Here is a 12,500-nt window from a genome sequence, read left to right on the forward strand (position 1 = left end):
GGTGTGTAACAGCGTCTCTCCTGGTCCCTGTGGTGTGTAACAGTGTCTCTCTCCTCCTGTGGTGTGTAACAGCGTCTCTCCTGGTCCCTGTGGTGTGTAACAGTGTCTCTCTCCTCCTGTGGTGTGTAACAGCGTCTCTCCTGGTCCCTGTGGTGTGTAACAGTGTCTCTCTCCTCCTGTGGTGTGTAACAGCGTCTCTCTCCTCCTGTGGTGTGTAACAGCGTCTCTCTCCTCCTGTGCTGTGTAACAGCGTCTCTCTCCTCCTGTGGTGTGTAACAGTGTCTCTCCTGGTCCCTGTGGTGTGTAACAGTGTCTCTCTCCTCCTGTGGTGTGTAACAGTGTCTCTCCTGGTCCCTGTGGTGTGTAACAGCGTCTCTCTCCTCCTGTGGTGTGTAACAGCGTCTCTCTCCTCCTGTGGTGTGTAACAGCGTCTCTCTCCTCCTGTGGTGTGTAACAGCGTCTCTCTCCTCCTGCAGATGACAGTGCATCAGCAGCCAGCAGCATGGAGATGAGTGACCGCATTGCTGCACTGGAGCAGCGGGTGCAAATGCAGGAGGACGAGATCCAGCTGCTGAAATCCGCTCTGGCCGACGTGGTGCGGAGACTCAACCTCTCCGAGGAGCAGCAGGCCATGGGGACCAGGAGGGGGCCCACCAAAGGTACAGTGCCCCCTAGCCCTGCTGCGCACACACACATACACTCACACACACACACACACACACACACACACACACACATGTGCACACACACGCACACACACACTCATATATACACTCACACACACACACGTGCACACACACACTCATAGATACTCTCTCTCTCTCTCTCACACACACACATACACACACACACACACTCATATACATACACATACACACATGTACACCTATACCTACTCGCGTGCACGCACGCACACACTCCTCTTCATACTGACTGATGCTACAGTGCATAGTGCTGAGACATCAGTATCTCAGGCTTGAAACAGTTTAGAGATATACTGTATTAGGCTGATATTCAGAATGAATGGGGGGTGGGTGAGAGAGGTGTGGAGAGCACCAGCCTAAAGCTGAACCCCAGCATCACTCAGCACCCCTGTGGTCCCGCTGCCCCCCCATCCCTCGCGCCTCACTGCAACCTGCCCTCCCTCCCAGCCTCTGCATCTCCATGCATCTCCTCCTTTCTCTTTTACCTCTCCTTCTCTCTTTCTTCCTTTCTTTCTCCCTGTTTCTCCCTCTCTCCTCTCTCCCTCTCTCTTTCTTCCTCTCCCTCTCTCTGTTTCTCCCTCTCTCCTCCATCCCTCTATCTTTCTTCCTCTCCTTCTCTCTGTCTCTCCCTCTCCTTCTATCTCTTCCTCTCCCTCTCTCTGTCTCTCCCTCTGGGTATGTGTAGACCAGGCAGCAGTGAGAAAGTCTCCTCCGTCAGAGAGCAGTGCTAGGCCAGGTAAGCTGTGCCCAGGTGACGTGGCTGTGCCACCAGGCTCCTGCTGATCACCGTCACGGGTACGAGTGCATGCGGCTGCTTAGTCATGTGACCAAAGCTCACCTGTGTGGTACAGCCTGGATGCCAGCTGTGTTTCACGCGGGGCAGTGCATGTGTTCACCGAGTCAGGCATGACCGCAGTGACGCTCTGAGCCCTGGGATTTCTGAACGTCCCACAGGGCCACAGGCTGAGGACACTTCGCTGAACGGCTGACTGTTTGTGTTTCCACACAGTGTCTCTCACACTAAACCCCGGCCTGACAATGCTGAGGGCTCCCTGCTGCTGCACATGCTGATATCCTGCACTTTCTCCTTATCCTCTCGGCCTGCTTACCTGCTCCCAGGTGCCCCCCCCCCCCCCAGAGCTCCTCACACTCAGACCTACCTGCTTATGCAGGTATGCAGGACTGAGACCTGAAGCTGAAGCTGGCAGTAAAGACCGAGGGTCTGCAGTGATGAATGTTGAGTTTCCCCTGTTCCCCAGCAGAGAGGGGAGTGGGTGAGGTGCAGGTGTAACGATGTGAGACCTCTCCCACACAGAGGGACTCATTACCAGCTACTCTGTGATGAGGGCCTGGATGCAGTGTTTGTGTGGGAGGTGAAGTCTGTCTTCTGACCCTATAGACTGAGGCTTTGTGGCCCAGTACAAAGTCCCATGACTGCCCCGACCCTAACAGTTCCCCCCGAGAGGACAGGAGCTGCTGCCGTGGAGACCTGCTTTTGGCTCACTGTGGGTCACCATGGTGACGTCTGAGGTCTGAGTCAGATGCAGCCACAGTGATGTGGCTTCATCTTTCAGCTCTCTGTTACTCATCCTCACTAACTCCCACAGCACAAAGGGCAGGATTGGCATGTCATTGTTTACTCCAACGTCATTGCTATGCTCACAGATATATAGAATTGCAGGGCTGGTTAAGTGATTTATTTCATTTGCATGAAACCATTACATGTGCCATCGATGTATAGCTTAGAGTGAAGATACTTTCTCTGGCTGCCGGAGTCCTCACTAACCTTTCAGCATTGCTCTCTGTAAGGAGACCCGTCAGGTCAGTGATCTCACCCCCTGCTGGTGTGTCTGCCTTATAGCCAGGCCCATGGTGCCAGCCTTACCGCTGAGGCCCACGGTCAACAACGGCACAGTCGTACCAAAGAAGAGCAGCACCCTGCCATCTCCCTCCGGCTCCAGGAAGGAAAGCACTTCAACACCAGCAACCAAGAGGTACGACCGCACGGGCCGCCTTGGCCTTCTTCGACACAGAGATTGGCCAGCGTTCACACACAGAACAGCGATACCTCCCTCCCCTCCAAATCCTCTCAGCTGCTGGGTGTGGAGGGTTATGTGGGGGCAGCCTGCATCTTCACACTCTGTGCTCTACACTCACACCTGCAGGTCTTAATTCTGCACTATGTAATTTTGGATTTTTTACTCCAAGCTGTTCACTGTTCACATTAGGAAAGGTACACAGTGACTTGGTATGAGAGATTCCTGATGGGTTTAGCTGTAGCACTGTTTCTGTGCTGGTTCTTTTGGGTTAGTCTGTCCTGATGACTGTGCTTCCAGCGGTCTTTCCAGTGTGATCTTCCACACTGAGAATTCGCTCCTGGGCAGTGGCTTCAGAATATGAAGACGCGTGCATGGCCTTATTCTGAGAGTCCTGACAGAGGGCCAGTGCTGCCTGTCTGAGCCCTTGGTTAAGGATGAGGAGTCAGTGAGGTGAGGGCGTGGCTGTTTTCAGTGAGAGGATCCTGCGTTTCAGCGCTGTGTTTGCAGAGAGAGAGGCGTGCAGTGCTCTGTGTCAGGCAGTGTCAGGTGCAGTGCTCTGTGTCAGGCAGTGTCAGGTGCAGCGTCTGTGTGCAGGCAGTGTCAGGTGCAGTGCTCTGTGTCAGGCAGTGTCAGGTGCAGTGCTCTGTGTGCAGGCTGGGTCAGGTGCAGTGCTCTGTGTCAGGCAGTGTCAGGTGCAGTGCTCTGTGTCAGGCAGTGTCAGGTGCAGTGCTCTGTGTCAGGCAGTGTCAGGTGCAGTGCTCTGTGTGCAGGCTGGGTCTGCGCAGCCGCTGCCAGCATCTCACTGCTGCTCCTCCCGGCTGAGGCCCTCGTGTGGAATCAGCCTGTCAGGCCGAGAGCGTCTGTCTGTCACTGAAGCAGCTGAGTTAATGAGTTTGTTTAGTGAGCTGCAGGTGTGTCCCAGGGCACCCCCCCAGCACCCTGACCCCACACACACCCCCACACCCTGACCCCACACACCCCCTCTGCCTGCTCACAGGGCTCCCAGCTTTCCTCAAATACGTAGCAGTAAGATTGTTGCACCTGAAGATTGTTTCTGTTGCACCTGAAGATTGTTTCTGTCGCACCTGTGCATCTTATCAGAGTCACAAACATAAAATCCTGTACAGCAGCCGAGGTCAGATGCTGACTGCTGTCCGATGTCACCAGCCGTCATCCTCCTCAGCACGTCCCTGCCAGCAGCTCTCAGTGTGATCGTACTCCTGTCTCACAGGCTCCACAAGCTCTCCCGGGCCATCCTGGTTCCCCCAACCCCCCACGAGCCCTCAGGGCTAGATTAATGTTGACCAGGCTGCTTGTCACAGACTGCAGTTTGTGGTTATACAGGATAGTAAAGAGTGTCTCCATTGTAACTGTATAACTGATAGCGCAGTTTCCCTGTGGAGGATGAGTGGTGTCTGCTGCATTGTATATCAGTCATCACTCTCACTTGGGCGTGCCGATCGTGATTGAACAGCACCACAGTAATGGAATCCATCTGATGTTTCCGTGTTTGAGATTGGTGTTAATTCAGTGTGACTGCATCACAGTGATGGGCAGGCTACGGTGAGACTTTCTCTCTGAAACCCTCAACATTCCCCTGATCTCTCTCATCTGCTGCAGCCTGGAGCTCCATTCCTGCTTCCACAAACCAGCATCCACTAAAACTCAACCTCCTGACCGGAACTGTCCAGGTGTTACAGTTTAACGCATTTAGTGCTAACGTTTACTCTGTTGAGAGCACCTCATTGCTTGCAGTCTTTGAACAGCAAAACTAATGTCAGCAAAGCCCGCATCTCTTTTGAAAATGGATTCCAGCTCCTGAAGGCTGTGTGTGCTTTTCCTCCCCACTCATCAACCCCCCCCCCCCCCCCCCCCCCAGGAAGATGAAAGTGGTGTTTTACAGGCGTAATAAACTACGGGAAAGCCTCCCATCGTTCTCCAATCACGCGGCTCTACTTGTCAGGGTCTGTCTTTGATTAAATGCCTCTGGTGGAAGAGTTCAGGAATTTGAGTGCGGGACCATGGAGGTGTGTCCTTACACAGTGAGCCCATCAATCCCCCAGCCCCCCCCCCCCCCCCCCCCCCCCCGTTAGAGGAACAATGGTACAGCCCACTCATTATCAATATGTTTTATTCTGGTGGACGGTGCAGTGGAGACGGATGCCAGAGATGGCAGCTCACAGCCACAGCCATCTTTGTGTGGCAGGATCTCAGCTCAATGTTCTTCAGTCTGCTGCCTCCCTCTGCACTGAATCATGGGAGTTATTTGGCTTCAGACTCTTACACAGAGACCCCACTTCAGGCCCTGCTGTCCCACAGAGGCCAGGGTACCTGCAGCTGCTTGCCCCATGGGCAGACCTGAGGTCACCAAAAAGAAAAATGAACAATGCTCAGATCTGCACAGATAATTATTGTTTGTGACAGTTTTTCGTCCCATAACTGCAGGGTTTCAGTACAATGAAAACATCAGGGAGTCTGAATCAAGCCCCGCACTATGGGAGTGCTTAGGGGTGCATTGCACCCTCAGACGGACCTCGGTGCGCCCCCAGTTGTCTCCTTATTTCCCGATGTCTACATAATATTTATGACTTTTTGTGCTCCCCCGCGGTTTGCGATGGCCCCCTCTGTATATTGGCCTCTTGGCACCGAGCCTGGTCAGAATCCTCTGCACCTGTCTCTCTCCAGCGCACAGAAAGTCACCTGGTGCAAGTGCTGCCCAGGCTTAGGGCTCATCTCAGGGCATCCTGAGCCCTGAGAGGGTTTCCTCTCTCTCATTGGTGACTGAACTCAGCTCCAGCTGCCCCTTCAGCCAGAGGGACAAAGCGGGTTTTTGTTGGCAGTCACACCCCAGGCTGAAGTGGCTAAGGGTCTTTTTTCTCCACGCTTTTGAAGTGTGACAGCAGCCTTAAATTCACAGAGACACCAGAGATGCTGCCAGAAACCAGTTACGACCCTGCAGTCAGTCACAGTCTTGCAGTCAGTCAGTCACAGTCCTGCAGTCAGTCACAGTCCTGCAGTCAGTCACAGTCCTGCAGTCAGTTACAGTCCTGCAGTCAGTTACAGTCCTGCAGTCAGTCAGTCACAGTCCTGCAGTCAGTTACAGTCCTGCAGTCAGTCAGTCACAGTCCTGCAGTCAGTTACAGTCCTGCAGTCAGTCAGTCACAGTCCTGCAGTCAGTTACAGTCCTGCAGTCAGTCAGTCACAGTCCTGCAGTCAGTCACAGTCCTGCAGTCAGTTACAGTCCTGCAGTCAGTCACAGTCCTGCAGTCAGTTACAGTCCTGCAGTCAGTCAGTCACAGTCCTGCAGTCAGTGACAGTCCTGCAGTCAGTTACAGTCCTGCAGTCAGTCAGTGACAGTCCTGCAGTCAGTTACAGTCCTGCAGTCAGTCAGTCACAGTCCTGCAGTCAGTTACAGTCCTGCAGTCAGTCAGTCACAGTCCTGCATGGTCTCACAGTGTTCAGCACGAAGATGTAGATGTCTGAGCTGTGAAAGCAGCAGGAAATGTTTTGCCCTTTTTCTCCAAGGCATGTGGACTTCAGCTGTATCTGCAGCTATATATGTCCTCCTCACTGTAAAACCATACAGCCACCTGTTCCTGGAGAGGCTCTCCCGCTCCGTCTGTGCCAGTTCTGTGCCGCTGTGTGTCTGGGCATTCAGAGGGCAGAGCCATGCCCCCCCACCCCCCAACGGCGGAATGAATTCCAGTGCAGACAGCAGTGTGGCTGGGATACCTTTATCCACAAAGGCCCTGTTTCTGAAGGGTAACATCACGGGCCAGTGACAGGCTGAATGGGGCTGCTCTGGCAGACTGGATTACAGTAGGGGCAGCACTGGGCTTGGCTGCTGATGGAGCTGTTTCTTTGTCTGCCATTCAAAAGGGAAGCACTCACACGTCTGCCCTCACAGACTGCAGTTCCAGCACACATTGAGTCAGAAGTACGTCAAAGAACAAACAAACAAAACTAAATGAACAAAAATCTATTTCTTTTCTTCCATTGTCACTCTCCCTTCCTGTTAGTCTTATGACTGTGGTTTGTAAAAGCAAACCCAGAAGCTTGATTATTGTTGACTTTCCCTCTGAGGATGCAGAATGTATGCAGGAGGATTGTGTGTGTGCTGTCTGTGTGACTGTTCCTGATCCATGGGCCTGCACACACACTGCCCATAGAGTTATCATTGGCTGAGGAGGAATCACATGATTCAGAATAAAACCTTTACAGTGTTCTGCCCTGGGCTCTGTGTGTGGCTGCACTGAACACACTCACAGCATCTAAAGAATGACCTCATCCTTATCCTCTGGCCCATAGTAATCTCTCACTGAGGGCCTACCCCACAGTGGGGTGTGCAGGATTCAGTTCTGTGTGGAAGGGTTGTGTACCTCGGTTCAGTCCTAGGGCCCAATATCACCTCTCTAGAGCAGAGTGGTTTATAATCCTCCGAAGCGCAGATCAGCACATGAAGAGTCTCTACTGTGAGAGAAAGTTTCTTACTGGACCAGGGAAAATGAGCTACAGAGTCACAGCTCTTTCATGATGAAGTGGCTGTATGCCAAGGCTGAAAGAGTACGAGTGTTTGCTCATTCTACAGAATGGTATAAACATGAGGCCGTACAGGCTGGGAGATGTGTGTTCTGTAGAATGGACATACCAGGGTCCTCTGAAGGCTTAGAGCAATATCAGTGATCATATGTAAACCAGGTCATTGTTCCATACAGTAAATGCTATCGAATGTGGCTCATTACTCCACATACCAATCCTACAGCCTTCTAATGCTCACAGTTTCGTCTGACTGTGAGTGCGTGAGAGTGCGTGTGAGTTTGTGAGTGTGTGTGTGTGTGTGTGTGTGAGTTTGTGAGTGTGTGTGTGTGTGTGTGTGTGTGTGTGTGTGTGCGTGTGAGTTTGTGAGTGTGTGTGTGTGTGTGTGTGTGTGTGCGTGTGAGTTTGTGAGTGTGTGTGTGTGTGTGTGTGTGTGTGTGTGTGTGTGCGTGTGAGTTTGTGAGTGTGTGTGAGTGTGTGTGTGTGTGAGTGTGTGTGTGTGTGTGTGTGTGTGAGTGTGAGTGTGTGTGAGTGTGTGTGTGTGTGTGTACTCTATAAATTGTGCTCCTGCTCTGTCTCAGCACTGTGAAGAGGACCAGCTCCTCAGAGCGGGGGGGCAGCGTCTCACGCAGGGAGAGCGAGTCCAAGAGCAGCCGCGGCCGGGCCGGCTCCACGGGGAGCAACTCCAGCGGCAAGAGGAGCAGCGAGAGGTAGGCCCCCCCCACACTGCACCCGCACACGCTGCACCCCCACACGCTGCACCCCCACACACTGCAACCCCCCACGCTGCAACCCCACACGCTGCACCCCCACACACTGCAACCCCACACACTGCACCCCCCCACACGCTGCACCCCCACACGCTGCACCCCCACACGCTGCACCCCCACACGCTGCACCCCCACACGCTGCACCCCCACACGCTGCAACCCCCCACACTGCACCCCCACACGCTGCACCCCCACGCGCTGCAACCCCACACACTGCAACCCCCACACACTGCAACCCCACACACTGCACCCCCCCACACGCTGCACCCCCACACACTGCACCCCCCCACACGCTGCACCCCCACACGCTGCACCCCCACACGCTGCACCCCCACACGCTGCACCCCCACACGCTGCAACCTCACACACTGCAACCCCACACACTGCACCCCCACACGCTGCAACCCCCCACACTGCAACCCCCACACACTGCAACCCCACACACTGCACCCCCCCACACGCTGCACCCCCACACACTGCACCCCCCCACACGCTGCACCCCCACACGCTGCACCCCCACACGCTGCACCCCCACACGCTGCACCCCCCCACGCTGCAACCTCACACACTGCAACCCCACACACTGCACCCCCACACGCTGCAACCCCCCACACTGCAACCCCCCACACTGCACCCCCACACACTGCACCCCCACACGCTGCACCCCCACACACTGCACCCCCACACACTGCAACCTCACACACTGCACCCCCACACGCTGCAACCCCACACACTGCACCCCCACACACTGCACCCCCACACGCTGCAACCCCCCACACTGCACCCCCACACACTGCACCCCCACACGCTGCAACCCCACACACTGCACCCCCCCACACGCTGCACCCCCACACGCTGCACCCCCCCACACTGCAACCCCACACACTGCAACCTCACACGCTGCACCCCCACACGCTGCACCCCCACACGCTGCAACCTCACACGCTGCACCCCCACACACTGCACCCCCCCACACTGCAACCCCACACACTGCACCCCCACACACTGCACCCCCCCACACTGCAACCCCACACACTGCACCCCCACACACGCTGCACCCCCACACGCTGCAACCCCACACACTGCACCCCCCCACACGCTGCACCCCCACACGCTGCACCCCCCCACACTGCAACCCCACACGCTGCACCCCCACACGCTGCACCCCCACACGCTGCAACCCCACACACTGCACCCCCCCACACGCTGCACCCCCACACGCTGCACCCCCACACGCTGCAACCTCACACGCTGCACCCCCACACACTGCACCCCCCCCACACTGCAACCCCACACACTGCACCCCCACACACTGCACCCCCCCACACTGCAACCCCACACACTGCACCCCCACACACGCTGCACCCCCACACACTGCAACCCCCACACTGCACCCCCCCACACACTGCACCCGCACACGCTGCACCCCCACACTGCAACCCCACATGCTGCACCCCCACGCGCTGCACCCCCACGCGCTGCACCCCCACACGCTGCAACCCCACACACTGCACCCCCACACACTGCAACCTCACACACTGCAACCCCACACACTGCAACCCCACACACTGCAACCTCACACACTGCAACCCCACACACTGCAACCTCACACACTGCAACCCCACACACTGCACCCCCACACACTGCACCCCCACACACTGCAACCTCACACACTGCACCCCCACACGCTGCAACCCCACACACTGCACCCCCCCACACTGCACCCCCACACGCTGCACCCCCCCCACGCTGCAACCCCCCCACGCTGCAACCCCACACTGCAACCCCACACGCTGCACCCCCACGCGCTGCAACCCCACACGCTGCACCCCCACACTGTGAAATTTAAAGCTGAATCAGTCTGCCCTGATTTTTGGCAGAGAAAAATGGCAATATGAATAATGAAAAACATTCCCTCTTGCTCAGTGGTGACTCACTGTCTTCATAATTGCCTCCCCGCAGCAAACTGAAGGAGCCAGTGTTCAGTGCAGGTAAGAATAAGATTCCTGGCTATGTGCTCATGACCTCCACACCACTGTAACAAGCTGCATTGTGCCATAATGTTTTGTACTGAGCCCTAAGCAGTGTATGGTGCTGTAACGCGCCTTGCGGGGCCGTAACGCGCCGTACGGGGCTGTAATGGGTAATCGCTCACAGATCGCTGGCTGCGCCTATGAGACCAGCGCACCTTATCCTCTCCTCTCATTACAGCGCATTTCTTACTGTTTGTCTTTTGCCATCTCTGTCTTCGCAGGGAAAGATGTAGGTCTTTCGTTAGCTTTAAACTAATGTTTATACAACAGCTCATCTTGCACAACCTCAATTAGCAAGCATGTTATATAATTCTTCATTGTTAATTAGTCAGTTAATTAATCAGTTTTATTTCCATGAGGAGGCGGTGACTGTAGACGGAGGCCCGGGTGTGTGAGCAGGCAGTGCGATGCCTCAGGCTCCGCTGCATGGTCCGTACGGGCCTCCCTTCACTCCACTGCTCCTTTAATTGGTGTTTTGCTCCTGGATTGAAGCTGCTGGGTTCCTGCAGACAGGGAAATGCACCATTCTGATGCCTAACAGAAATGTGCAAGTGAGCCAGGCACTCCTCTTCAGGCCACATGCAGCACATCTCAGAGTGACCGTGTGGAACACGGCCCTCGAATTGCTTTAAAAAACTACAGCTCTGTATGTTACTCATTACTGTATGTTACCCCCCCCCCCCCCCGAAGTCCTTGGTGTCCCACTGGTCCTTTCATGTCACCTGCCCCCCCCTGCGAGGTCCTGTGCTGTTGGTTCTGGGGAAAAGTATTGCTGTGGAGCTGTCAGCCATGAAGCTGTCATGCATATCAGGTGTGGGGAAATTTCAGATGGCAGGTCAGTCTAGGAACTGCACTACATTCTGGCACAGGAAAACAAAGGTGTGAACAACTTTTGTTCATGTCTGTCCATTGTCCTCTCATCCAGCCAAAGAGGGCTGTCAGAAGCAAACTCTGAAAACACTGGCAAAATGGGACCCCATCTGCAAGCTCATATAACTGCTCCGCTTGTCAAATGAATGTGCACAGATCAGACAGGAAGTATAGAGATCAGACAGGAAGTAATTCCCCTGGACACACTGGCTGTGCCCGTTAAACCCCAGTGCAGTGTTCTTTAAGCTTCTCTCACATCTAAGGACACAGACACCATTGTTCAGGTGAGCATGAGATTGGTGAGGAAGATCTTCAGTGCTGTCCCATGCAGAAGTTCCTGATGGGTTAGGGACCTGCAGAGAGAGAGGGCGTAGCGCGTGCTGGGGGGGTCAGGTGAACACAGGTACTGCTTTTCGGTGATGACGAGTCTGGTCAGACAGCTACCTGTCACACATCCTCACCTGGTCCTTCTGTCTCTGTCTCTGTAACTTCACAAGGAATGCGACGAGTGACACACTGCAAAGGTAGGCCCTGCTCCCCCCCCAGCCCACCCCCAGCCCACCCCCAGCCTGGCTCTCTGGCCACAGATATGCCTGCTCCTGTAGCACTAACCTCACCACACTCCCGCTCAGGGCCAAGAGGGCAGCAGCCTGTGCAGGGTCCAGCCACGCTACTTTACACGGATGTCAGATTTGAGGAGGGCGAGCCGCTGAGCGAACCCCCAGGTGGGGCTCGCAGGACGGAGCCCGCAGGGCGGGGGGCGGACGCTGATCAGGCTGTTGCCGGGCCCTGGTGCTGAGGCCCACAGTAGAGCAGGTGGCAGGAGTGGAGTGGGACACCTGTTTGTGTGTGAATGTAACCCTCACCGCCGCCCCTGCACCAGCCCCTGGTACACTAATGGACGCGCTCTAATACGCCTGGAGAATGGTGACAGTGCTGCTCTGTGGTGCCACCTGGTAACCTCAGTGGGGCGTTGCTGCCTCATGAATGTTTTCAGTCACAGCACACACTGATCTTCTGTAAGTGCTCCCCTCTGTCGATAGCTGGAGCTCCTCACTGCTGCAGAGACCTCCTGCTGTGAGCTCCTCACTGTGAGCTCCTCACTCTGATCTCCTCACTGTGAGCTCCTCACTCTGATCTCCTCACTGTGATCTCACTGGTAGAGACCTCACTGTGAGCTCCTCACTCTGATCTCCTCACTGTGATCTCACTGGTAGAGACCTCACTGTAATCTCCTCACTGTGAGCTCCTCACTGTGATCTCACTGGTAGAGACCTCACTGTAATCTCCTCACTGTGAGCTCCTCACTCTGATCTCCTCACTGTGAGCTCCTCACTCTGATCTCCTCACTGTGATGTCACTGGTAGAGACCTCACTGTGAGCTCCTCACTGTGAGCTCCTCACTCTGATCTCCTCACTGTGATCTCACTGGTAGAGACCTCACTGTGAGCTCCTTACTGTGATTTCCTCTCTGTGAGCTCCTCACTGTGAGCTCCTTACTGTGATTTCCTCTCTGTGAGCTCCTCACTGTGAGCTCCTCACTGTGAG

General features: G+C 55.2%; 1 protein-coding gene across 6 annotated transcripts in view; it reads left to right on the forward strand.

The window, feature by feature from the left end:
* eml1 (EMAP like 1) overlaps nt 1–12,500 on the forward strand; it is a 72,632-nt gene that overhangs the window by 38,006 nt on the left and 22,126 nt on the right. For 3 of the 6 annotated variants that reach the window (XM_036541700.1, XM_036541697.1, XM_036541698.1), the window contains exons 2-7: nt 477–659; nt 1,390–1,440; nt 2,566–2,698; nt 7,861–7,989; nt 10,012–10,040; nt 11,450–11,476. In XM_036541700.1, coding sequence (XP_036397593.1) covers nt 477–659; nt 1,390–1,440; nt 2,566–2,698; nt 7,861–7,989; nt 10,012–10,040; nt 11,450–11,476 — 552 coding nt within the window. The remainder of the gene's footprint in view (nt 1–476; nt 660–1,389; nt 1,441–2,565; nt 2,699–7,860; nt 7,990–10,011; nt 10,041–11,449; nt 11,477–12,500) is intronic. The other 3 variants (XM_036541699.1, XM_036541701.1, XM_036541702.1) reach the window with 3 other exon arrangements.

The sequence above is a fragment of the Megalops cyprinoides genome, chromosome 12, assembly GCF_013368585.1.
Source record: "Megalops cyprinoides isolate fMegCyp1 chromosome 12, fMegCyp1.pri, whole genome shotgun sequence".
NCBI lineage: Eukaryota > Metazoa > Chordata > Actinopteri > Elopiformes > Megalopidae > Megalops > Megalops cyprinoides.